Raw genomic sequence first — 27,865 nt, 5'->3', positions numbered from 1 at the left:
ATGTATTGAGTTATGTCTCCAGATTTACTGCTACTTTTCAGGTGATCTAGACTGATAAAGTTCAAAGGTAAAAAAATACTAACATGTTAGCCAGCTGATAGAACTACGTAGGACAATCAAATTCATAATTCACATTGGCCGTTCAAAACATGTGACAATGCCTAGTGAATCATTTCCTTTAGGTATCCCTATTTATGTGCTGGTTATGTTTGTTAATTTTTGCCACCTCAGAATGTGAAACCACTTTGTTAACTTAAATGAGGTGACCTGACATGAGTGAGACAGACTTTACAAGCAAGGAGCGCTCTGTACAGAGGTGACAGTGAGTCTTCAGGTCTCATGCATTCAGGATACAGGAAAGCTGACATTTTATTACTTTTTCTTTTGTTAGAATTCTTCTCTTCGAAGCCAGTTGATCACTTTCTGGGGCCATGTGTGAATTTGGATATTATTTTGATATTATTGTAGTTGAATAATTATACTTTAGACTCTTTGGTTGTTGAGTAATGTTTTGTTGTGTGCCTGCAAAAAAGTCCTGAGAAAGATTGATTTCATCCACTTACTCCTAAATGACCATTTTAGAAACTGCCTATTAGTTACTTGAAGATGATTGAGGAAAACTTCACGTATACATTACGTTTTTACACACACACTTAAGTGTATCTGTGTATATGAACTCATGTGTATGCTGTGAACTTACGGGTTGAGAGCTTTAGGGAAGAGAGTACTACTCCGTACAGAAGCATGTTTGATTTATGGAGAGAAGTTTATGTAAAAATCTTTTATTGTTTAGGATGGCACCAGAAGTTGCTGCAGTAGAAAGAAAAGGTGGCTATAACCAACTCTGTGATCTGTGGGCAGTTGGAATAACTGCTATAGAGCTTGCTGAACTTCAACCTCCAATGTTTGACCTACATCCAATGAGGTTAGTAAGGGGTTATATCTTGGTGAGTAAATACAGCTTGTTAAATAATCTGTTTGGTGAGGGGGTTTGTGGTGTTTGGGTGTGCTGCAAGGGCCTTGAGCTGTAAGTGTTCTGAATGAACAGGATAGAGATTCTAACAACTCTTTTTGGTGCATAAATGTGTAATGTTGTCCTGGTTGCATCTCTTAAACTGATGGGACTTCTTACTGCCAACTAAATAACATATTTAATAATTCATCTCTTCATCATCACCATCATGGCCAGGCTTCGCGAATGAAGATTTAGGAAGGCTCTATCCACGTTTGTTACAAGCGCGCTGGTGGCTTATGAGGCAAATACGAGATAGACGTATCCAATTGCAAAAGGAAGCAGAAAGACTCCTTAGATGGTGTATTCTGCAAGACACGATTCTTTGTGTTTTCTCCTCGAGAGTGATCCTGTGTGCTTTCTCAAAGGAAACAGCAGTGTTACAGATAGTGTGTCTCCAGACCTCTTGATTGGAGGCCAGAGTAGACCAGTTATGATGATCAAAATGGCCAAGGCTGAGATGTTGTTTCAGGGAGTCCTTGTATCTTCTCTTCGGGGCTCCTCTCATGTGGCAGCCAGTGGCAAGTTCACCATAAAGCAGGATCTTAGGGAGGCGGTGGTCCTTCATCCTTGAGACGTGCCCTGCCCAGCCCAGCTGTGTTCTCAGCAACATGGCCTCAATACTTGTGACTGCTGCTTGTTCTAGAACAGATGTATTGGTCACATAGTCTGACCAGTGGATATTTAGGATTGTACGGAGACAGCGTTGATGGAAACGTTCTAGGAGACGCAGGTGGTGGCGGTAGATGACCCATGATTCGGATCCGTATAAGAGAAGAGACAGCACTATGGCTCTGTAAACACTGATCTTGGTACTTTTCTTCAAGTGTTTATTACGCCAAACTCTTTTATGGAGTTTTCCAAAAGCACTATATGCCTTTGCTAATCTATTGTCTATCTCCCCGTCAATCTTACTATCTGAGGAGATGAGGCTACCTAGGTAATCTCATATATATTGCAATGTAACCACAGAAATACTGTTGTTTTCTTTTTCAGAGCACTTTTTCTAATGACGAAAAGCAACTTCCAGCCTCCTAAATTAAAGGACAAAATGAAATGGTAAGTACTTTTCTGTTTCAGTAGATAATTAATGTACTTTACTGGGCAATTGATTTTAATGTTTAGCACTTCATTTTACAGGTCCAATAGTTTCCATCATTTTGTGAAAATGGCACTTACAAAAAATCCTAAAAAGAGACCTACAGCTGAAAAATTGCTACAGGTATAAATTTATGTATGGGATTTTTTTTTAATTATAAAATTATAACTTATATTATTATATATATAATATATATTGTAACGCTTAATATGAGTGGCTGGAATGTTAATCTGTGTGTTTCCTTCTGTCTTTCAGCATCCCTTTGTTACTCAGCCATTAAATCGAAGTCTTGCCATTGAACTTTTGGATAAAATGAATAATCCTGATCATTCCACTTACCATGATTTTGATGATGATGATCCTGAGGTAGGAATATATTTTAATCATAGAATCAGATTAAGTTTTTGTTTGCCGGCAAAACTAAATTATAATGATTTATTGAGCCACAGAATGTATTGTTATCTGGGAATAGTCTCAAAGGTTGCTTTTGCTTTTGGTTGTGCTGCTGTGTCACATGTACAGGCACTTAACAAAAGTCATTATACTTGAGGAAGAGAACCTTAAGGAGGTGTAACTACTTTAAAATTTTGTTCATTGTTGTTCTTCAACAATTTTGCAACAGTAAATGTGATCTGCTTCTCCAGTCCTGAGTTTTGTCATGTATTCTACTGTATCTTTGTGGAGTTATGTTTCCATTCATCTGCAAAGAAAGCATTTTCATAAATATAATTTTATACCTGTGTAGGGGAGAGTATGATCCTGTAGTTGTTTTTGTCAAATGGTTCTATGTGTGGTTTTTTGCAGATGGTATTTTTTGATCTTAGAATACCCTGAAATTTGATTTCACTTGTGGTTTTGTCAAAGGCAAAGTTTCTGATTTTTGGCTTTAACAGCTGGGAAAAAGCCTGCTTATGTAAGATGATAAACAGTGCAGAACTGAAGTGTTTAATAAATAAGAGAAAACAGATATTCTGGTACTTCATCTTGTCGTGTGCTTTACTGCATGTTAGTGAATACTGTCCAAATGTTTACTGTTCCCTAACTGATGGCCTTTTTTTGGAAGAAAAAATGTAATCCTTTCAACACAAATGCCATTGATTCCATAATTACATACTTTTGGTTTTTTAATTGGTAAACTAGTCTAAAAATGCCTTCAAGGGAAAAGAAGCTTAAAAGAAGCAACTACTTTAATAGATTAATTTTCAAATTTTACAAGTTAAATGAACTTTTACTTTCTGGAACAGCAAAGACCAGTTGACATGCAGAGTCTTTCTTAGAAGCTGAAATAAAAAAATGTAGAAAGAAGCCAAAGTGAAATAGATAATTTTTTGTGTTGTTGAGTGCAGTGCATATTTTCTAAATGAGAGAGGAGGAGAGGAAAGCATGATGACTGAATAATGGTTAATACTTTTAAAAGCAAATGCATACAGTGGAGCAAATTTAATAGATTTTTCTGATAAAAAATATTTAAGAAAGTCAAACACACAAAAAATCCCTTAGTGTGGTTGGCTTTCACATCACTGTTAAGAGAAAGGTGTCTGATTCCTGATGAAAGCAGCACTGAGCAATGTGGATCTTCTCCTTACCATAAGTTCTCTAAGGATTGTGTGTCTTTTAGTTCCCTCTCTGCTCAATGATGAGCAAGAGCTTGGAGGCCTGTTAAAGTGGTATTTCTGTGGAAACCAGAAAACCAAAACTTTCATGAGCTCTCATAAGAAGAAAGGTAGTGTGCTTCCTGCGAATGAGCTGCTCAGATCTGTGAGTCTTCTCTGCTCTCCTGTAGTGAAACTGTAGTGAAACCGTGTACCATTCCCCTGTGTCACAGGTGTATCTTTTCAGTAGGAGTCTTGTCCTTCATTTTGGGCTGATCAGATGGAGAATCTCTCTCCTCTTCTTGTAATAAGTCCCTTCAGTACACATTTTATTGATAGTTACTTGTAGCTTACAAAATAGTGTTCACACTTTTATGTCCCTTGTGACTTAGCATTAAGAAGGGTCTTCTGTTGTCTAGTATATTACTTATCAATTATCCCATAATGGAGTGTGGTATCAGGAGCAAAAGCTATGCCTTGTCTGGGGAGAAAACAAAGAGAAAACAACCTCCCAGCAGTGATCAGAGAAAATACCTAATTTTGTCGCTTAAAAAAAGCTGGACTGGCTGACAGTACGGAGGGCGAGCATGCCACTGGTGTGTCTTTAGCTGTGCATTTTTCAGATACTAGTTGTTGTTTATCTTACATTGCTGATGGTTTCCTGCTGCATTTGTGGGCTTCTGTGTTACGCACACTGATACTTCTCCATCACTGTTCATCATGTGGCCTTGAGCTCTCCTGTGCTGTTACCTGTGCTGCTGGATCATTTTCACTGAATGATGTCTCTTACTTAGATGTGGGAGACATTTCTCCCCTACTTTGTTGCTGGATAATTTTCCGCTAAGGTATTTAAGGCTCCCACAAAGTGAGGATGATATGACACTTGGAAAAACATTTCATTTTGTATTAAGTAAGTCTGGGACTCATCTCTGCGAATAAAGCAGGTAGTAATGAATTATCTAATGCATTTTGAGCAAGTTTTGTATTTCAGATAAAGAACCTCGCCACAGGCAAAGCAGTTGTTGGCATTGTGGTCTTTCCTGTAATAAAATGAATGGAATAAGAAGTGTATGTGCTCCTTTTATACAAAATTGAACTTGCTCCAAAACTTGCCTGCTCACAGAGGCAGCTGGAGATGTTCATCTGAATTTAGGGATTAACCAGTCCTGTACTTGTGGCAATCCCCTGAATGCATCCATCAAAAATCAAAAGAAGTGACAAAACAAGGTGCAACATAACACAGTTCGAAAACACTGGTGAGAATCTTGAGCCTCAGACCTCCCCAATTTGTTTAGAGTTTTGTATTTTTTGGGGTGGTGGTGTTAGTGTCTTGGGGTTTTTTTTGGTGGATTGTTTTTCATTTTTGGAGGCTCGAGAGCTTTTCTGTCTGTTGGTGGTCTTTGAAGTCAAGTCTGCTGCCCACTGTACTGCGAGCTCTTCACTTGGCCTGTGCTGCTTTTATGGGGATACAATCTGTTGCTGCTTGGATAGTCTGCAGAGTTGTGTTGGTGAAGTAGAGATTAAGATGTGAATTTGCCACCTCTGAGGAATGCCGTACTATATCTTTAAATCATTCTAAACTCAGAGGTGAAATGTTTAATGTGTAAAAACAAAACAAAAAACATGCCATCCTTTGGATATAATCAGAAAGGTTCTTATGTTCATACAGTTGTTATTTATTTGGCAACAGTATCTGAAACGGACATTCCCTACCCCTGGGAGCTCTTCATTTAGTTTCCCTTTCAGTCATAGACAGGATTTCCGGTTGGGACTCTGCTTTCACTCCCTTAAGAATAAACCTTTGAAGATGTTGACACCTGCCTGTTCATCACATTTCTGTGACAGTGATTCTCATGATGGATGTGATATTAGCCGAAAAGGTTACAAAGAGGAAAGTGCTCATGCCTTATGCTTAGTACAGTCTAAGTTTTGGGGATAAGATTGCTTTTGAGATCTGTACCATGATGGAAATTGTGACCAAAAGGATTTTGTGTCGGGAAGTTAACCTACATTCCTTTGTCCTCTTGCACAGCTCAGATGTCAGGTGTTTGTATCAGCTGGTTGTCAGTGTATGTATTTCAAAGTGACTTGAGTGAGGACTTAGTCCTTGTGACTGAGAGATGAAGATTTGACTCCTTCACGTAATTCTCTGGTCTGGAGAAGATGGTATGAGGGCAAACTCTGTCTGTTGTGCAACACAGACATCTTTGTCAGGATGCAAGGACTCAGAATATCACTGCAAAGGCAAAAATACCTCCCAGCCCCCTACAGCTTCTGCTGGCATTACAGATGCACACACATCATACACAACTGGATAGTGCCTCTTAATAAAAGATTATAAATAAGCAACCTTTCAGCACTTAGATGAAACCTTGAAATGCATTCTGAGCTACAGCAACCCATTTTTTAAGCCCCAAGCAATGCACAATAAACAAAATGAAACTGTTGAAGGAGAGGATTGACATAAGTTGTGAGAAACAAAAAACTCTCGCTGAGATATGTGGGAGAAAATACATACCCACAACCTGCAAGTCTTTCCTGTTTCAAAGAAGAGCAAAATGAACATAAATGGGAGGTGAAACACCATGTGTTGGATCCTAATGGGAAGGAAGGTATTAGTGTGTGATGAAAATTGATGAAGTTTTCAGATAGTATTTGAGGAGTAAACAGAGTTGCTGAGCTATTCGTGACTCTCTGTGATAGTACAGCAGTTGACATTTTGTAACTGTCAGCACTTTGTAGTCAAAAGTTGCCCTGTGAAGAATATAATTATTGTATATAAAAGCAAAGCAAAGCTAACATACCAGCACATCATAGCATCAGAGTGATTTAATTAAAAATTGTTTTGCTACCACATACTCAACACAGAAACAGAGCGAACATGCGCTTTTCAGAGATTACTTGGGCTAACACTGTGGAAAAACAACTTTTTTTCTAAAAAGTAAGATTTCATTACAAAGGACATATGAATGCATAATGTTAGGATTTGTGTTGCTAATTTTGGACCTGATTTTATACATGTTGTTGTTTAGGAATGGTACTCCCCAATTCACTGCCCCCCACTGACAGTTTCCCAAACCACATGCCACTTGCTTGCTCCCCCTTCCTGCTCCCATGGGATGGAGTTGAGAATTAGAGGCACAAAAGTTGGAGATTACAAGCTGAGATAAGAAAAATTTACTGGAAACAGCAATGAAATAAGAAAATGAACAGTAACAGCAACAATATTAATAACAGAAGTGTACAAAGATAGGGTGATTCACATACAAGAATGTTCACTGCAGACCCCCAAACAGTGAACAATAGCCGATGGTGCTGCCATGTTTTTTGACTGGAAGCCACTCCCTTCTTCTCAGAAGCCAGAGAGCTCTTTCCCCCTACCCCTGGAAATGACATGAGGTGGTGTAGAATAACCCCTAGGTCCTGGCCAAAACTAGGACAATACAACTGTCAGCTGATCTTGTACTCTTGTTAAGAAACCTTAAATTATGGTTTCTAAGAGAACCTGCAGCAGTGCTTGTAGAAAGCAGAGAGAAAATCCAACGGGCAAAAAAAAGAAAGCTAAGTCTTAAAAGTTCAGAATACTTCATCCTATAGAGAAGTAAATGGAAATTCAGGGAAAAAATAGAAGTGGAATATAAATATGAGGGGGAATATGTAGGAATTATGCTTTCTCTCTTGCCACACAGCATGAGAGTACCAGGAATACACCTTTCTACTCAGCTTTGAAAACCTCAGGCAAATTTCTCATTACTTAAAGAAACTAATTGATGACTTTTTAGGAATCAGTTTAGTTTAGGAATGAAACGCTGCCAAGTGAGTCAGATTTAATCTTGCTGCTTCTTTTAAAAACTACCACTACCTTAAGCTGAATGGTGAAAAAAGGAAATGCTATATGAACAAAGACAAATGCTGGCGAGCATTATCTTTATATTTGCTCAAATCTGATGTTCTAAAAACTCTTGTCTTGAAGACAGTCAGCAGTTGAAACGTCTCTAAATAATTCTAACCTTAAGTATAAAAAATTGCATGCAATATTTATATTTAGCTTTCACTTGATTTCTTTCTTTCCTTTTTTGATACTATGCTAAAGAAACTTGCTAAAAACTGTCAGACAATACTGGTTTTCAAGTGAGCATATTTTGGTACTGAAATATTTTATTTTTCACTTCTAGCCTCTGGTAGTGCCTCACAGAATTCATTCAACAAGTAGAAATGGAAGAGAAGAAAAGACACGCTCTGAAATAAACTGTAAGCATATGCGATATGACAATATGAAGTATTCTTAAAATAATCATTGTTACTATTTCAACTGGTATTTTGAGTATCTGATATACATAGAAACATTTTTAATGATGTATAGGAAAATAAAAACATGCTGTTTCACTTAAGTGTACAGATTCTAGATGACTATGCAAAAGAAATAGTGTAAAATATTTGGCTACACCCTTTGTCAGCACTTCTGCAAGGCCCACTATTGCTTCATCTTAATTGAACAGGACACAACCTGAGCTCTTCTGACAGCTGATTGATATAGCTTTGTATGCCACTCCAGCCAGGATATTCAGGCCAAAGCCAGATTCAGCTGGCAAAGGAATATTTTTTCTTTCCTTAATTATCTTTGTTTCGCTTTTGAATTGAAACAGTCACATAGAGATCAGGAAGGGAGGAGGTTGATCACTGGCTTTTAAAAACAGACTTCATCCCCCAAATTGCAGTAATTCTTTTGTTTGAATTAAATCAGAGCAATACTTAGAGCTTTAGCTGTCTTTTCTTAAGGGGAGAAGTTAAGGGGAGAAGTGTTGAAGAGGTTCTGCCAAGCTGGTGTCCTAGAAAATGTGATTAGTTTGCTCCGAAATTCATTCAACACTCTTTAGTGCTAGTGAGTCTCCCAAAAGAACAGATTCAGTAGTGAATTCACACCATGGATGTGCTTTTTCTATAAATTACAGCTGTATTGCGCCTCTACAGAAGATACTTCACTGCCCTATTTGCTGAATGGTTTTCCTGTTCCCTATAATGAGTAGGTGACGCAAATGGTGATTGTGCTGCCTTTGTGATAAAAGAGTACTTTCTGTGCCCATTAGTTTCTAGCAGGCACAAATTGGCTATGTCCATGTGTCAGAAGTTTCCATCAGTGGGGATATGATACACTTATTAAACAAATTTTTTCTCTTTTTGTTAACCTTGGGAGCTAAATTTTGTGTAACCACAGTCCAACTTAAATTCTTGTTTTCCTTTTTTCCTCTTTAGTTGGTCAAGTAAAGTTTGATCCACCTTTGAGGAAAGAGACAGAGCCACATCATGAATTTGTGAGTAACAAGCAGCATGTGCTATGCTCTGCACATTATCCCCTGCAAATATCTGTGCAGGAGGTGTGTAACGTGCTTCCTTAGCACTACTAAACTTGTTCGTGATTTTACTGACAAATTGTAACATAGTGTTTCTTTGGTGCCATTACACTATATGCAGCAAAACTCCTGGGCTCTGCTGGATGTGATGTATGTGCTAAGCAGCAGCGCTTTGTCTTGTAGGTTTCCTTTATCCTTTATACCTCATTGTCCAGGATATTATTCCATTTATTTATGGAGTTATTTTTTTTAATTCTACAGTTACCATGCTTACTCAACTTCTGCTCTCCGTTGTTCTTGTGTTGACAGTGGAAATAGCAGAATTGAGTAGAATTAGGGGAGAGATATGGTGCATTTTAAAAGAATTTCCTTTTGTGAATAATCCTTCTGTGGCCCTGCATCACACCTGAGCCATGCTGAGTCAGGCAGTGGATGTATTTTGTGAAGGTGTATTGCCAGTATCTTCTTCCTGTGGACCCATCGATACAAGGAGTGTGAGAATTCAAGCTGTAAGGGAAAAGGTGTCAGTGCTGTCTCACACACACGATTGCAGCAGATTCCTCTCTTCTGTGGAGAGTGTTGCTTTTCTCATTTGTGCACTTTGGGCAGCTTCTTCACATTCCTGGATAAAAAGATAAAAAGTCTGCTTCTTCACTGCGGACTTTTGTGTTCTCTTTGTTTTTCTAAGGCAGGTGTTAAGGTGAAAAAGTTGGCTTAGTACATAGGTGGGAAGAACACTGGTTTTCCTCGAGTTGGTTTTGGGAATGATGTGTACCTAGGAATGTACTTGTGTAGTCTACAAACCACATGTGAGTCAGATTTCTGACACAGATTTCCTTGTGGTGCTCTATAGTTGTACTAAAATCTCCTTCCCAGTGCTTTGCCCTCTGGTAGTGGGTCAGCTGGCTCTGGGTGTATGAGGTTGTGTATAATCTTGCTCATCCTCAGAACTGGCTGGACGGGTAGCCTGCAGTTTCTGGTGCCTGTTTGAGATGGAGGAGAATAGCTTACCAAATCACATGTAGGATTTAAACAAGTATTTCAGACGTGTTATTTAGACCTTGACATAACTGTGTAACAGCATCATTAGGAGCCCTGGTTATGTAAGGCTTTTTATTTTTTTTTATATTTTTATTATATTTTATTAAATATGATAGTGCAGTCAGGGCTTCTACTGTAAGCTTACCAGCTAACTCAAAATTATTTTTGAACTGATTCCAAGCTGTCCTGTCTTTGCTTCCCTGTTACATGCTCTGGATTGTAAAGAAAATACAATTGGTAGCAATGTATAGTTCAAATTATAATGCTTTTGCTCATTAAGAGCACATATATACACACGTAGAATCATAATTGCAAAAAGGTGTTAGTGGAGCAGCTGAAGTTTTGGAAATACTTTTCCCATTTCTTTCTTTTTTTCAGTCACTGACTATATAAACCAGTTGTTGGACAACTCCATGGGGCAGTGGTGTTTTTACTGCACCTTAGGAACCTGAGTTGCTAAACTGTGGAGAGAGATTTTCTGCAGGGATTAAAGCGGTTTTTCAGAGCACTTTTTTGGCTGTTATTGGAAGGGAGGAATCGAGCCTTTTCCTACATTATTTGTTAGCAATCAGGACCTTTGCACTTTGGAATCTCAGAAGCTCTTGGAAGAGGGACATGAACAGTCCAAATTAATTCTGTTGATAAGAAAATATCTTCATATTGTCTGTTCTGGTCAGACATTGCATATTTGAAACCTGTCCAAAGAACTTGTCTGATCTCCCTGTCTATAACTGTTTGGATCTTTCTGAAGAGGAAAATTAACTCCTCCATGGCTTATATCAGAATATGAAGCATGCAGGCCTGATATGTTCTTTCCAGATAAAACAGAACTATCATTTTAAAAATAATGATTTTGGGTCCAGAGACCAAAGAAAAAACATACAGGTATGGATTAGCTATAGAATCAATGGACAATTTAAATTGGCATATCAATTGCAAACAAGAGGCCTATTCAAAAAATGGATGCTTTTGCAAAGAGCCTCAGCACAAACCAGTCTATGGGAGAAGTTTGTAACAATCTATACACTCTGGGAGCGAAAGTCTTTGAAATGGAAGTGGGAGCAAGAGATGCCTGTCTCTTCCTCCAGCAGTAACAGTGCGGATCCGTTTTCATTAAAGCAGTTCTGATGCTTTTGCTTCTGTCTCACTAAAGCGTGCTTAAACTTACACTCAGTTACTTGTGGGTATGAGTGCACAAAGGACCGGACCACTGCAGCATGAGGAGTTATTGTCATTGGTGCACTGAGATGTTGAACTGGCTGTACTTGCCTCTTACTGGGACAGTCTGTCACACATTACCACAACTCAGGTGATGAACAATAAATAATTCATCATTTTGGTGTGATTCAGTAGTGTTTGGTAATGTGACCATATCCCTAGCTATGTTTTACCCCCATCCTGAGAACTGTCTTAACATGGTTTGAATTTCAACTAACAATATCTCTTTTTTTTTTTTAGCAAGAAAATTTACATTTATGTATACCTGGCTTTCAGTCACAATATAAATAATTTGAGTTTCTTGATCTCTATCTAATGAACAGCCTGACAGTAGCGATTTTTTGGACAATTCAGAAGAAGTATACTACACTGCAAGATCTAACCTGGTATTTTTCATCTTATGCCTTTCTTTGTCAGTGTTAGTTTTGTCCTAATTTTCCTTTTGCAAAACTTGTGTTTTGTCCTGTTGTTGTACTGGTGTTTTCATCTGTTTAAAAGCCATTCAATATAAGAATTAGTCTGTATGTGTATTTCTATAACGTAGAAAGAAATTCTTAACTTAGTATGTGCAGCATTGACAGTATTTGTTTTTCTATGTTTTCATGTTATTCATGTTTAGTTGAATCACTTTTATAGAAGGGACTCAGTATTTTACATTCATTCTAGTTTCTTTAACTACCTTACTATGCATAACTTAATTTTTTGGAAGGTGACTGAAGATAGAAGAAACATACTCTTTGTATTTTTGTCTGGTAGTTCCTTTAAATGGCCTCATAAAAGACTGAAGTTATATAAGTGTAAGTCTCTGAATTCTCCAGATGGTCATTATGTTACAGAATGAATGTACACTTAATAGAAATAACAGAAAGTGGGATCATAACTGTTTTCAATAGCAATTTTTGGCATTGATTATAGTCTGATACATTTTCTGAATTTTCTCCTATTGCACTGCTAAAAAATTTGGTTGTTGGCATTGCAGTGTAGCAATTACTCTAGGAAGTGAGTTTTCTTACTTCTCTGCTCTTTGTGTAGTTAGATGAGTAATGCATTTAAGTCTTGGGTGTCTCCATATTCTGTTGAAAAAAAGAAACATTCTGTGCTAAATGAAGAGCATTACTCTGCTAACTTTCTGAGATTTGTGAGATGTTAATTTAAGTGCACTGAGAGGAAAATGGAAAACTGGGGTGTTTGCGAATGTCTTTTTTATGTGGTGTTTTTGTCCTTGCATTTTTTTTGTTTGTTTTGACATCAGTTGGCTTGGTGTAACTTGAATCTGCCAAAAACATTGTTACTGAAAGCTTAGACTGTCTTCCCCTTTCTTAGAAGGAAACGTCTGTGTTGCTTCATTTTAAGAATGTTTCACAAACTGTTTTGAGATCAGTAGCTTAGATTTCTCTACCTGGTGGCAACACCTCCATCCTGTGCAGTTCCTCTGGTTTTGGAAGTGTGGTTTTGGTTTTTCAGTTTGGTTTGCTTGTGGTTTTCTCTTTCCAGTTTAACACTTTTTAAAATCTGTCTGTTTAAGGTTACTTTGTGTTGTTGCATATCTTGCTATCTTAGTATCTGGGGGTCTAAGAGTTGAATGAGAACACATCTCCTAACCTGGACTGTTGTTTCTCATCCTCCTTTTACCCCATGCTGTTCAGAATACTCTTCAAAAATTATAACCATGATGAAACTAAAAAGTACTGTTGTCATCACAGTTGTGAGAGGGTTTTTAAAGTAATTTGACAGTACTTTGTGTTTCACTGCTTTCTTTGCACCTCCTGTGTTCATTGTGAATCAAAGAGGAGAATTCTGAGTTGGTGGTAAATGCATCCTCTATTCGTGAGATTCTTCCAGTAAGACCCAATCCTTAGAGGAAGTAAGTGCCAGTTGGTTCATTCTTCTGTTGTGGACCAGGACACACTAATCAGACATTCTCTTTCTATCTCTCTCCTTCCCCAGCTCCCCACTCCCGCTCTGACAGTGTTGCTTTCAGATCTGTTTGTTGTGAAATGATATGTGGATTTTTAAAATGTCATCAAGAGGAAAAGATTATACTTTTTTCATAAGCATAATATATCACCTACTACTGTTGGGGCTCTTTCCCATGCTGGTTTTATAAAATACCTTATGAACAATAACTCCTTTGCAGGGCTATCTGTCTCTAAAATCCTAAAAAAAAAAAAATAATTATAAATCAAGACATACTTTGGACTACATACAATTGAGGTGGAAAACAAATTTGAGGAGTGACTGACAGTATTTTTACCTATCACCTAGCATTTTGCACAGCCGGACTGATCATATGGCAGTTTATGCAGTCACTATGCACATTAGCTTTTAAACGTTTGATGCCTATGATGTGGTTACCCTTAAAAATCATTCCCCTCCTTTTCTTCTCCCCCTTCTTTCCCCTGTGCAGTTCTGAAATAGTAACGATGATCTTGCCAGAAGAATGGAGAAATTCAGTAAAGGTCTCGTTTGCAGGGAAAATTCCATGTCCAAACCCCAGGGTCCCTTAATGCAAATTGCAAACAGAAAGGACAAGATAGTACTTCTCTTTGACTTTCTACAAATATACCCTTTTGATTCATAGCTAACTATATAACAGACTGTTTTGCTCTAGGTACAAGGTTCTTCTGTCTTTCAGGATAGATATTTTTTCATTTTTCTGCAACTAGATAACAAGTTTCTCAGGACGTTACTTGGGTACCTTCCATCATTTGAGATTTTCTTGCACATGCTACTTCCTGTCATTTAGAGTTCTTCATGTTCCTGTTTTGTCATCTTTGTCTTATGTGCATATTAGACTTTACATAAGGTAGACCTTTTCACTGTTTTCTGTGTATTTTAAAAGCAATTGTTTGGATACAGGCTTAAATAAGTAGGAGAGCTGAGCATTGCATTTGCAGTGAGCTCAGGAAATGGTTTAAATTCAGTCATCTCTAAAAATATATACTCCTTTATTCTAGGACATTTTTTAAGTTTTTTATGCTATTGATCCTGGGAAAAGTACCAGAAATCCAGTGGCTAACTAAATGTATGGCTGTTCATCTTGTACTGCAGCAGCCACCACAGTGGCAGTCTCAGGAATCTACATGAGTTGGCACAGTAGGAACGGATTTCTGTGATTTGAAACGTTTTTGCTATAATTAAGCAGATTTTCAGAAGTTGTCCAAGTATATGCCATCCTGAGCAAAAATGTGCAACTTCTTTCCATTTTGTTTTTTTTTTTTTCACTAGCTCAGTTGCCCGTTGGATTCCCTGTGTGGCATTGCAAACGGCTGTGTCAGTATGCTGGAGGGAGGTGCATGGGGTAGAGAGAAGCTGGGAGTAAGGGCTGTTAAACCCAGCTTCTGCAGATCTGTTGCTGTATGTGTAATTGCCTCCACTTCTTGGAGGTGACATGCTGTACTTACCATTGTTGGAGTCTGTCAAGGGGAATCTAGATGAGAATTTGGCCTCTGGTCCCAAAAGCCCCAATTCTGAGAAACAAAAGAGAAGGTCACATTGATCAAATGCAAATATTTTCATTTAGGTTATCCTGGTCTGCAGTGAAATACTGTGGCAAAACCTTTTTCTTCCCATTTGTAGTGAGCTGAAAAATAATTCTGGTTCATATGAGTAGACTGAGCTGCATATCTTGATAAGTTAGAAAAACTGTCAGAGAATCCCCCAAAAAAGATGAGGTGGGAGGGAACCCCTGGTGATCTCTAGCTTACTCCTGCTTAAAATAGGGACAGCTTCCAAGCTAGATTCAGAGATTACTTTGGGCCCTCTGGCTTTGCTGTGGTTGGCCACATGTACCACAAATGTGTGCTGCTCATGTGTAGTTCCTTCCTTGGCTGCTGGGACTACCAAACGCTTTTCAGTCCAGAGTTGCCCTTCCTGCCCCTAGCCAGCTTGTCCTCAGCCTCTTCTTGTATCTGTGGTGGATCTGTCCTAGTTCCAGGACTTTTCAGTTGTCTGTATTAAACCCCAGGATGTTTTGTTGTGTACTCCTCCAGCTTGTTGAAGTTCTTCTAATGAGCAGCCCACTCTTGTTTATTTTAGAGAGTGGTTTCATAATACCATTGGCCAACTACCTCAGCACCTGGCCCTAGTCTGCATCATCATACTAACTGATTTGTAACAGTGACTTATTTTTTTCTTTCTATTATAGGAAAAATTAAATGTTTAATTTAACCTGGAGTATACAACACACAGTGAAAATTCTACTACCAAAACACACAGCTGAATTCCACTGTTTTAGAAAGTGACAGAGGAGTTGAACAAAACTTGGATTTAACGTCTCAGGTTCCAACCTACAGTTGTTTTCAGTTGTTACAAACTTAACATTCATTCTGGACTTCTTTAGGAATGAATTCAGTGAGAGGTTTGCAGCTCCCATGCAGTCTGCATTGTTGTACTTGCTGGATACATTAATACATTTGGTCCTATTTAAATAACTAGGTTGTGGTTGGGTTTTGTTTTCTTTTGGCTTTTAAGTATACTCCAGGTTTAATAATTCATGATAGTTTTTGGTAACACTTTTAGGAATGCAGTGTTTCAGCATAGGTATTCTCTGTTTTTTAATTATTTGTGGCAGAAAAAGTAAAATACTGGTAGGAAAAGACTGAATTAAAGAGATTGACATAGGTAATAGAGAACTTTGCCCAGGAGCATTTTTCTTCAATTTAAGTATATTTTCTCCTTACACATGCATAGATTTGCTTTTTGTTTACTTACAAGCCATGAAAACTCCTATCCTAGTTAACTAAGGTAGCTGTAAAAACATATTGCAGCTATCGGTGTGGAATTTCGGAGAGTCTCTTCATATTTTGTTTGGCTTTAGGTAATGAAATGGCACATGGTCCTTAGGATCAGAAGAAAATAAGTGGAAATGGGGAGAAAAGTACCAGTGGTTTTTGCTCTTTCTTTTCCGTTCCCGTATGTTTTGGGTACTTTCTACCTTGGCAAAAGTAATTGAGAAAGTGAGATGCTCAGTTTTATAGTGTTGTTTGTGCCAAGGGGACATTCATAGGCACAATGCATAGAGAACTGAAATATAAAGGAAGAGGGGAATAGTGGCTGTGTAGCAGTAATGCACGGTAAAACCTCAGTCAGTAACCAGGAAAGAATTATATTTAGTGTGTTTAAAAAAATATACATACAACTTGCTGGTTTTGATGTGTTAAGATATCCAAAGAAATTCAAGAATACACTTTTTATTGAAATAAAGGCATTAAAAATATAGCATATGCATTAAGTAATGCTAGGCTCTTTTAAAAATTAACTTCCTCTTTGATGGAGCAATGTGATAGGAATTGCTTAATCATTTTACTGAGAATGTATGTGCCTTCTCATTTGGCATGTTAGTAGTCCGAAGGTGATTTGTATTCTTTGAAATTCAGAGTTACTTCCCTGGCATTTTGTAGATTTAGTGTCTTAATTTTGTCACTTCAAATGGTCTTGTTTCTCACTAGATTTCAAGAATAGCAAATGTAGGAAGTAACTGTGAATTGCTGGGTTGCTGTATACATTCAGTTTTGGTTTTGAAGGGCTGAACACCTAAAAATAGATTCCCAGTACAGCTCAGCTCTACAGAACAAAGTGGGAACATAACTGTTAAAGGTGCAGTAACAATTAACTTACTGTGAAATTCTGCAGAAAATAAAGCAGGTTTTTTAAATTTAAGCTGCAGAAGGTTTTGCAGATTTGAGCACTCCTGGGGAATTTGTTTCATAGAACGCCCTTTGCTTTATCTTTGCTCTGAGGAAATCTGTATACTGTTTTTAGTCATTGATTACTTTGCACATGTAATTTATCTGATTTGTCTTTCTTCATGACAGCTTCCTTCAGTGTTACTTAAGCTGTTGAGAAGAACTGGTAATTATTCCCTGTATTACCTTTTTTTCCAAAGCAATTACTGCCAGCAAATAGCACACTTGTCTTGTACACAGATGAGACCCTGAGATGGGCTCAGCTGGTTAGAGCATGGTGCTAACAACACCAAGGCTTTGGGTTTGATCCCCATAGGGGCCATTCACTTAAGAGTTGGACTCAGTGATCCGTGTGGGTGCCTTCCAAGTCAGAATATTCTGTGATCTGAGTTGTTTCGGGAATGAGTTGTTGGTAACCTGACGCTGACTGCAGAATAATCTAGAGTTGCATCTTTAATTTAGTACCCAGATTATTGACCTCTTCTCATTCCTGCCAGCTGTATATCTCAAGATCCTATTGGAATATATCTGTTTAGTCACCCAGATTTATTCTGTGTCAATATTGTCTGATCTGAAAAGAATTTTAATTAACTAATCAGCATTGTATGTATGTTAAATGAAAATATTAATGTAGATTGATAAAGTTGTTGGGTAACTGCATCATTTAGGAATTAATGCTAATCTGTTCTTCCCAGTGGGAATCCACAACTGATAAGATTTCATATCTTCATGTGTGGCTTTAAAAAACTCCAGTTATATTGGGTGATTAAGTGTAACAGCTCACTGCAGGCTTTGCAGGATACATGCAGCATTTATCAATGTTTTCATATCAAATATGCCGCTAGAAAGGGCATATATTTGAAATACAAGGTAGAAGAAAAATATATTTAACTTTTTAAAAGCTTTCTAGCTCTCAGTATTTATCTATCAAGAGTGCAAAAGAAGGAATTTCCCTAGCAGTGGTGTACTTCACCCCACAGTTGGAGTGAAAGCCAGCAATGTTTAAAGGGCTTTGGAAAATTCTACATATCCAATTAAAATCATAAATCTTACACAACAGTAAACTGAATTAAAACAAAGCTTTTGCCCTTTAAAAGCATTTAAACATAAGTAATTCTGGCAGATGTCATTTTTGATAAAGAAAATTCCAGTTATGCTTAAGAAGTCTGGTGGCAAAGGAAGGCTCCTTATGTTTTAGGTGGGTTTATTTATTTTCTTTTATTAATTTTCCTGTCATTGCTGTACAGTGTATTCATAGCCATACATTGCACAGTGTGTAAATTAAAGTGGACAGACATTTTGGCTTTGTCCAGCGTAACATCTTTGTTTCTTACTTTTGAATAATGTGATTTTGCAACACTGAAGGCTTGTCTCTTCAAAGCGAAAATCTCAGATTTCATTATGCTGATCTGGCGTTATTTTTCTCAACAGCTTCCCAGTCTTTGTTCTGGCATCCTCTCACATAGGCTCACACAACCTGTTTAACCTACTTGCTTGTGAGTCTGGTGACATCTTATGTTTCCAGTCTTGTTATTTTCTGCTCTAGAGCCCGAATCCTCAAAATACCTGTGCTTACAGAGGGAAGGTTTTGAGATTGCAAAGGAATATTATAAATACTCAAAGTAAAGAAAGTTAAATTTGTTTCTTTGTGGTGGATTGTAGTCCATCAGCTGGTGGGGAAGAGCAGCAAAAGGGAATTACGTGGGTATAATGAGACAGATGCTGGGTGTGATGAAGAGACTGAAACTGTGGAGGGCCTAGGATGGCCTTTCTTGAGGAAAGGAGACTTGCTGAACTTGTTTGGAGCAAGGAGCAGGAGGAATCAAAATGGAGGCATAGGAGGATGATCAAACTGTGGAGAAAGAAGATACGGATAGCAGAAGGGATCAAAGATAGCCATGACTGAGGCCTGACACCTTCCTCCCCATTGGCATGGCCACTTGTGAGGCCTGTCGTCCTAGATCCCCTAACAGATGTCTAGAGAGAAAGTTGGGTGGCCCTTCTGAGTCAGAGCCATAGAAGTGGATAGAGTTTGGTGGGTTTGGGGGATCATTTAATTCTAGAACAAAGAAGTGTAGTAAAATTGATACAGAGATTGAAAAGTCAGTCTCTCCATGGTTCAGGAAATGCCACCATCAGGCTTGTCTTTGCAATTTTTATTCAACCTTCTGATCTATACATTCTTTTACATCAAGTAATCATCGATTACATAGTGTTTTTCTCACAATATCTCACTTGTTTTGGGAAAATACATAAAGTTACTGCAGCAATCACATGCTACTGACAGCTGTGGTAGGCACACCCATGCGGAAACTACTACTTAGCTTTGCAGAGCAGAATAGAGAGCACAGTAAACAACCTGAAACTCCTTGCCAAGCAGAAAACAATGTCCATAGCTTTTTATTAAAGTGCTTGCCCTTCAGCCTGGAACTGAGGACTGCGGTGGTTTCTGCTTCATCAGCTTAGAACACTGGAAAATCTAATGTGAGACTTTTCCTCTGATTTTTTAAAATGCTCTTTTGAGAGAACAGCCCCATCTAATCTGAATTTATTGCTCTTAAAGCTTGAGTATCTGGGCATCTTGATGAGGGATGGCATATTTTGATATGAGTTGCGGTTCAACAGAAGATGTTGGGAGGTCTTTACAGTGTTTTCTGGGAAGGAACAGTGTAGCTCTATTTATCACTAATTTAGGTGATCGGTAATTTGTTTCTCCTGGTGAATACACTCAGTATCTTGGGAGGAAATTTATGCGCAGACTTTTCCTATTGTGATCCATTTGAAGAGAAAAATACCCTGTAATTATAGCAGTATCCTCCTGGCAGGTGCAGGTTTGATCGTGTTTCAGCGGGGTCCCTGTATTCCATTAAGGAATTAAATTTGTATGGCATTATAGTGTTTATTTAATAACAGTGTTGGAAGCCTATTGCCACATCTTTTTTTTTTTGTATCTTATACTCCGTGATTGCTGGAGCGTTTGACTTCATTAGTACTGTATTTTTCTTTTCAGTGCAAAAGGTGTTCTAAAAGCATACGCGTATGGTTATAACCAGAGCTATAAAAGCATTTATTGTCCTCTCTGCTTATTTTTTTAATGTCCCAGTGTGCTGAAGGGATTTTAGGCTCCCTGCCAGAACTACTCCCCATCTGAAACGACTACTACAACGTGCCAGTGAGGGGTAGCAGGGTTCTCTACAGGGTCTGGCAGATCGCAAAGTCCTTAGTGCTGCTTTTTTTTTTTTCCAATTTTTGTATTATTTTTGTTGTTATTTTATTTCCTTTTCTGCAGCTGACTTTATTTGAGCAAAGGACCTGTGTGTGCAAGGAGGAGGCTAAGTTCAGAGTTTTAAAAGGAGTTAGAGGTGCAGGAAACTGGCAGAGAGGAGATTTTTGAGTGCAGTGGGCCTGAGAGTGGTGATAGGGGTCAGGAAAGCCAGAGAAATAAGCTTGTTTGGTACCTCAGCTGTGGCAGAGGGGATAACAGCAGCATGACTCAGAGTGTGTGTTTGATGCTCACCTGTTCATCTTAAAGATTCATTCTCTTACATTTTTAGGATCTACAGCTAGAATATGGTCATGGTCCTCAGTGTGGCTACTTCTTGGGTGCAAATAAGTGAGTAAGCAGCAGCATTTTCTGTCTTTAATTAATTCAAGACTATTTTAATATAAAAATCGCAAATGTGTGTTTAACACATTAGCTGAAATGTAGTAAAATAAGTCAAGCTTGTTTCTATCAATTACAATTCCAAAATCACTATTATTTATACAATAGTAGTAACTCCAATGCTATAGATTTGCAGCATTTTTCAGCATTTGAGGCTGTGTTGTCTCTATGGTGGTGTAAGATTCCTTTTAAGAGCTGTTATCTTGGTCTGCTTGTTTACAAAATGTTCTCCATGATAGGTCCCACAGACCACAATTTTACCCCACCTGGGAACTCCCAGTGCTCTTCTTTGATATTGCTTTATGCCCTTCTTCATCTTGTGGGGCACTGGGAACATGCAGTTATAAATGCTTTAAAAATTAAAACTTACCTTTCTTAGCAAGCCCTTCAACTTTATGTTCGTACAATTAATAATTGCGATATATTAATCATATGAAATAATTTTCAGTGTAATTTTTCCTTTCCACCCAATTTCTTAATTACATTTATGCATGTCAGAATTAAGATGCCTAGCTTTGATTTTCAAATTAAATCATATTGAAAATCTAAGCATAGAACATGATATTTTTGCACAGTCTTTAATTGGGAAAACTATGAACACTGATATCTTCCAAAATCCTGTTGTTTCTTATTCCTGTGTTTTGCCTGTGATTCTTGCCTGTCTGTCTTTTCAAAAGCACAAAAATGAAGTTCAGAATGTTACAAAAATTAACCAGGGAAGAATGAGTTTATTCCAATAGTAGTTTAATCCTCAGGAGTCTGATTTTTAATTTTTTTTTTTAAGATTACAATTTTCTTGGAGAGTGTGGATTTGTTTTCAATTGGATCAAGCTAAGTTTTACAGAACAAGTAAAGTGGTTTACAGTACAAGGAAAAAAGACCACTGCACTTAATAGCAATACATTAATAGACACACGTGAAAGCACGTTGTGTAAAAATAAATGAAAGAAAAATTGATGCTATGTTCATTTGTATATGGATGCTTGATGTACGTTCTGAAAGCCAACTGAAATAACATGCTGCTTTGGATTATTTATTGGTAGAATCATAAGAGCTTTTGTTCTGGCTTCTGATAATTGCATTTGTGTACCACAATTAAACTATGTTCTTATTCTTATTTAATGCTGAAGGAGTCTCTTAAAATCAGTTGAAGAAGAACTGCATCAGCGGTAATTCTATTCTTTTTTTTGTTTTCTTCTCTTGTGTGTTTCAAAAGTAATTAGTGCATTGATTTTTTTTTTTTTTCTGTTAATCACAAGTAATTCTTGTTTGTCCCTATACTTGCTGAGAGGTTATGGGAGAGGCTTAGTTGTCTGGGTTGCAGCTGTGCTCTAAAGAATAATAATAATTAAAAAAAGACAGTAAAATTCTGTAAAAGAGGTAGTAGCCTTTGAGCTCAGAAATTCTCACAGCAGTCAAGGTAATTTTAATACAACTCATGCAACTGTAATACTTTATTCATTTTCTTAGGGGACATGTGGCACATTTAGAAGATGATGATGATGCAGATGATGATTCTAAACAGTAAGTCCTTCTTGTAAAAATAAATAGATAAATAGAATTAGATCCTTGAATAGATGAGCATTTGAAAAAAATTAAGTTTAATCATGTTTTATAATAACTCAGGATTCTTTACTCTATAGCATTTTTACAGATAGGCATTTAATGTTGTTCCTAGATTACATCACCAGAAGTTTTCTTATTCTGCTAATAAACTTACTGTAAACTGGGGGAGTGGGGAGTCTTGTTCCTTGCTTGATACAGTTGTCCTTTTACCTTCTATTATTGAACAAAATCTTGGTGTCATTATGTTGAGCCAGTAATTCAGCCCAAGTCCTGGTGCCTTGCTTAGAACCAATAACTGTGTAAGGCTCATGAAAAGTGTGTAAAATGTATACATAAGTCTTCTCTAGTTTGAGTTTGTTCTGTCCATGTTCCCAGCTATGAGTGCTTGATTTTTGGAATAGAACTGACTCCCTTACCACAGAGAGAGCAAGGTTATGGATCTGCAAAGGCATATGTTAAATTAATTATGCTCATATTAAATTCCATTGGTATAAGTATTCTTGGGCTCTATTTGATTTATAGATGAGAGCTGAAACAATTTAAAAAGCACAACCAGTGTGTGTAGATTTACATTCCTAAATAAATTTGATCTAAAGACCAAAAAGAAAGGTGGCATTGAGACAGAATTTTTGTTTGCTTTCTGTTAATGGATAATTTTGAAAGCTGTTGCTTCATACCAGAAACCTTTAAAACATATGTTATCTATTGTGGGCATCTGTCTCTTACAGAGACAGATTATACACTCTCTTTTTTTTTGCCTTGAGTTATTTTACTGCTGTTCTTTTATAACAAAAGCAGTGGTTTTTATCACATACTGAGCATGTGGGACAGCCCCCTTCAAGATGGGTAAAGGTACTGATAGTGTCTGATGTCCGGTGATGAGTACATTAAATTTGCATTGTTTAATAATCATTTTTTCAAAACACAAGTATATTTGTTGTTTGACACAAGTAATATTTATAGGAAAAAAAATTAGCTGGTTTTCAGTAGGCTTTGTTCTTGTGCTAGTTCCTGACGAAATTCTTCATATTTCATCATTAAGCAGTTGTTTAAAGACATGGTTGATTACATAGTTCATTAATAATATGAAGCTCTTGTGTCTTGTCTTTGAGAGGAAGAAGTTGATGATGCTGCTCATGATTTGCTCCCCAGCACTTGGGTGAAGCTGAGAACCTGCTTTGCTCATAGCTGGATAGACCTGGCTAATGGCAACTCAGGCTTCCTCCAGTGCAGGCTGTAACAGTCCCCTGTAGCTCCATCCTGCCGGCTTCACTCTGATGGCTTCCAGTGAAGATGATCTGGATAGCTGTGCTGCTGTGAGCCAGCTCAGCTTGGTTACTCCATCCATACTAATCTCTGGATGGTTTTTTGTGCACAGCTTTGTATCTGTTCATTTTTGTTTAGTGTTTCTTTTTTCCTCCTGACTTCTTGCTTGATATGCAGTCAGTATCATCAACCTCAATAATGTTCCAGGGCTTGGAACTTCTTGAGCGCTGCTGTCTTGAAGTGCTAGCACTGATTTCCTTGTCCAGTGCTTCAAAACCCTTGTTTCTTACATGAGCTCCATCAGAACTTTCAAACAGCATTGACTTTAGGTGCTTATGTCTCTGTCATGTTTCTGGTTTTTTTACATTAAGCAAGAAAGAACCTGATTGCTTCTGAAGAGGTTCCAATTCATCTGACCCTAAGGGTAGTCACCAGTAGTCTTCCAAAATAGTCCTGGTGTTTTTTGTTTCTTCACATATTTCTTCCCAGGTACTCTTGCCCTACAGAGAGGGCCTGACAATGTGTAAGCGCAGGAGTAAAAGCTTGAATGCCTCAACCTTGGATCAGACAGATTCTTCATCTGTGCCTTTCTCTTGGTATCTGCTTGAGCCGAAAGCTCTGCTGCAATTGCTGGTTCATCAGCTTGATCACAGCTATCTTTCTCTGGAACCCACTGAAGATTCAAGGCTTTTGTTTGATTTGTATTCTGTGAGATGGACTTTCTCTTGAAGAGCACATGTGACATCGGTCACTTCTCCCTTCAGATCCAGAACAGAAACAATGAGGTCATTGTACACCTTCCAGTCCAGACAGATTCCACTGCATGAAACCGGGTGATTTGTGGCAACAGAGAATCCACATGCTTCACAGAACAATATAAAGTTATCTCTCATTTAATAGTTTTGTTTGTTTTGATATTTCTTTTTCTCTCATGCGCAGCAAGGCTGCTGATGCTTGAATTTCCTGGTTATGGAAACTGGGAAAGCAGAAATTATTGGAGCACTGCCCTTCGTAATCAGCAGTGACAAACTGCACCTAAACCCTGTTGTTGAAACAAGGACACGTGGTCCTTTGTGCAAACATCTGTCACATTTATGCCAAATTGTTGGCTTTTCTGTTTGCTTGGCTGCCCAGTAACATTGTAATGGCTGTCTGAAATGCAGGAAGAATATGAAAAAAAATATAAGTGGAGCTTGGACACACATGACTGAGGACTTAAACTTGGTCCCATGGTGGAGATAATTTCTACCACCATAGCAGCTGAAGTCAGAAGTCCCCTTCCAAGCTTCTCTGAAATATAAGCAACGGATAAGATGCCAGGACAGAAACTCCTGAAAAGAATGAAGCAAAGCAGACAAGTTGTTGACCTGTAAACATACAAACAGATATCTTACTACTTGAATATTTTTCCAAAACTTTGAAACATTATTTAAAAATAAGGAAGATATTGTGCAAGAATGTCAAGTTTTCACAGCTATATTCCTAATTTATTTAATGGAAATAATTTTCAGTTCAAAAAATATTAGGAAACAGGGCAGTATAAGAGCTTTTAAAAACATACAAAGTTTAGGGATGTAGTTGATTTTTTTTTTTAATGCAACGTATTTTTTAAGCTACAGAACTGGGAGAGGAAGAATGCTCCTCATGCTTCAGCTTTCTTGTTTTCTGCTGATATCTTGTACTGTTGAGCCAACCTGTTGAATTGTTCTTGCGTTAAAAAGTTGTCTTTCCCAAGACTTCTATGAAAAAAGAGACTCATAGGAAAAACAAAGAACCCAGACGCTAGGGTAGCTGTCCACTGCAGATGAATTTTACTTTCAGGCTGTTTAAATCATCAGTAGTAAATTTTTCAAGGGGTGGTATTCATCAGTTTTCTTGTAAGTCCCCTTTGCCATGCATACCTACAGATGGCCCTTTAGAAAAGCTCACTGATACCCTAAATCTTTTTCATCTCAACAGAGTAAATATCAGGCCTGCTGTGTATCTCCCTGCTTTGTTCTGCACAAATATGTGCATCTTCAACAAATCAGTTCATGACACTCTGTGCTCTCTAGGGGGGATCTGTGACACTTGTTTTCATATAGTATCTGTGGTATAACAAAATGTTTGGAAGTATTTGTGATGCAGTTATTTGCATATAATGGTACTGTTGACAAGTTAATGGGGCTTATTTGTATGGCATTTATAAAACCCTGTATCATCTTGCAGACTGCAAGACAAGGTTCAAGGAAGGTAGCAATCTGTTTTGTTTCTTCTCTTTATAGTGCTACTATGAAACCTAAAGTGCCACCTCCTTTACCACCAAAGGTAAGTGAGGGGGATTTTATTGCCCAGAAGAAAAGGACACTTTAAATAAACAAATAAATACAAAATATTTAGATTACTATATTGATAGCTTTTTACTTGTGAAAGTTTCAGGATCCAAATATTGAATATGGGATTTTTTACTCATTGAGAAGTAGCATGGATGCTTTGAATCTTTTTTCATTGTGTTTTTATTATTAATATGTCTCTTTCAGCCTAAATCCATCTTTATCCCCCAAGAAACTTATTCTTCTGAAAACGAAAATCAAGGGACAATCAAGAGATGCCCAACATCAGAGAGTCCAGCAAAATCTGCATCGCACGTTCCACCCAGACCACCCCCTCCTCGACTACCTCCACAGAAATCTAATCCTCTAGGTAATAAGAGTGACTCCAAGAAGTATACAAGTATTTCTTAAATAATCTAACGTGATTTTGTTTCTGCATTCTCACCCTGTGCACACATTAAAACATACTGAGGTAATTTTTCAATGGTGGGCAAGTAACAGAAAGTGCATGAAAGCCAAAATGCATGAAGAAAGCATGCTTTACCTCTTAAGAGGGTCAAACATACCTTCTACCAAAGTCACTGACACGATTCCTGCTGATGCCATTGGTGACACGATTGCTTTCCTAAGCAACAGGCTTATAATGTAGAGTATCAGGATTGTTAAAAAAAGTGTGTATGTAGGTTTCAGGTTCAGTGCGTCAGCTGTTGTCATTTGACATGTCAAGAACAGAATTCTGCCTTCAAAGTTTGCTTTTGTATGTAATGAACTGGATTGGGTAGTATAGGAGGTAATGTGTTTGTTTACTGTCTGCTCAGGCTGTTCATTTTATGCTTTTGTTCGTCCGATGCTTTGAGAATTGTCTTGGACTGGCTTCTCTTAAGCAAGCTTAATGTCTGACTCTTAACTGATACCTTGCCAGGTTTTCCTTGCTTCATACTCAGTACTGCAGTTGGTGTGTTAAAGATTTGACTCTAATGCTTAAACATCTAGTGCTAAAAAATGCTTCAGGGCTGTTTGTAAGGAATCAGTAACTGAAGTGTTAGCTCTTGGCAAGTTTTTTTCTTTGAGTGTGTTCAATACATTTTTCCTCATAACTATGACTGCATCCCTTTCTATGCCCCATTGGAGTTGTTATAATAATTACCAAAAGTCATGGACTGAGGTTGAATGTGGCTGAATAGATGGTTATATGTGCACATGGAAAAACATGCATGCTTCTGAAATAAATTAGGGTATTGTGTACTGTATTGTATACAGTACATGTTCTGACTTAAATGGAAATGTTGGCCTTTTAGAATTGTTTTTAGGCTAGATTACTCTTTGAGGTGAAGGTAGAAGAACACATTTTTAAAAATTAATCTTTCTAGGTAATGGAGTCACTTCTGTACAATTAAATGGTGAAAGAGAGGAATCGCCACAGAATGAAGCTAGAGACACTAATTTTTTAAGGAAAGAAAAGAAGGAAATACTGGTAGGTATTTAAGGTGTTCTTTTGAAGTTTTCTTGACTGACTGTTTTACATGTGCAAGGAAAAGGAGCAGCCATACTCTTTAGTATTAAAATTATGCTGGATGGCATCTTGTTTACTTGGAATCAAAGCACAGTTTCTTAGATTGTTTAATTGTGATACAGTCTTAAGCTGAAGTTTGAGTTGGTATTTAAATTTCTGTAGAAACTTTTATCATGGATATATACGATTTACTTGCTCCTTTGCAGACCTCAGAAATGTAATGAGAGCGAGACCCTGTGTGAGAGATGCGATGCACTGTACTGAGCAATGCTTATTAAAGCTAGCAAGGAAATGGGGGAATGGAATATGCTGCCTCCTGACAGCTTGCTGGGGTATTTGTCTGGCCCTGGGAATGGAGCTGAATTAGAGTTGTTCCTGAATGAGTGTAGGTGTAGGCATACAGGCTTTTTGGTATTTAGGGGGAAAAAGATGATGAAAATGTAGATTGAAGTCTAGATAGGCAAGCTGTTTGCCTGCTGACCTCTGCAGCTCCAGGTTTCAGGGTTTAGTGACTTGGGTTTAGCATCAGACTTGAGCTACGTGT

General features: G+C 37.7%; 1 protein-coding gene across 8 annotated transcripts in view; it reads left to right on the top strand.

Annotated features, from left to right (window-relative positions):
- The window catches only part of MAP4K3 (mitogen-activated protein kinase kinase kinase kinase 3), a 76,365-nt gene that overhangs the window by 24,912 nt on the left and 23,588 nt on the right, over positions 1 to 27,865 (top strand). For 4 of the 8 annotated variants that reach the window (XM_064647778.1, XM_064647777.1, XM_064647785.1 and 1 more), the window contains 13 exons: positions 794 to 925; positions 2,009 to 2,071; positions 2,153 to 2,234; positions 2,367 to 2,477; positions 7,879 to 7,954; positions 8,957 to 9,078; positions 11,637 to 11,699; positions 20,555 to 20,613; positions 21,795 to 21,833; positions 22,135 to 22,188; positions 25,761 to 25,803; positions 26,016 to 26,178; positions 27,179 to 27,282. In XM_064647778.1, coding sequence (XP_064503848.1) covers positions 794 to 925; positions 2,009 to 2,071; positions 2,153 to 2,234; positions 2,367 to 2,477; positions 7,879 to 7,954; positions 8,957 to 9,078; positions 11,637 to 11,699; positions 20,555 to 20,613; positions 21,795 to 21,833; positions 22,135 to 22,188; positions 25,761 to 25,803; positions 26,016 to 26,178; positions 27,179 to 27,282 — 1,111 coding nt within the window. The remainder of the gene's footprint in view (positions 1 to 793; positions 926 to 2,008; positions 2,072 to 2,152; positions 2,235 to 2,366; positions 2,478 to 7,878; positions 7,955 to 8,956; positions 9,079 to 11,636; positions 11,700 to 20,554; positions 20,614 to 21,794; positions 21,834 to 22,134; positions 22,189 to 25,760; positions 25,804 to 26,015; positions 26,179 to 27,178; positions 27,283 to 27,865) is intronic. The other 4 variants (XM_064647780.1, XM_064647783.1, XM_064647779.1 and 1 more) reach the window with 4 other exon arrangements.

Source organism: Pseudopipra pipra, chromosome 3 (assembly GCF_036250125.1).
Source record: "Pseudopipra pipra isolate bDixPip1 chromosome 3, bDixPip1.hap1, whole genome shotgun sequence".
Lineage (NCBI taxonomy): Eukaryota > Metazoa > Chordata > Aves > Passeriformes > Pipridae > Pseudopipra > Pseudopipra pipra.
The sequence above is the reverse complement of the archived record's forward strand: the minus strand, read 5'-3'. Positions and strand labels throughout refer to the sequence as shown.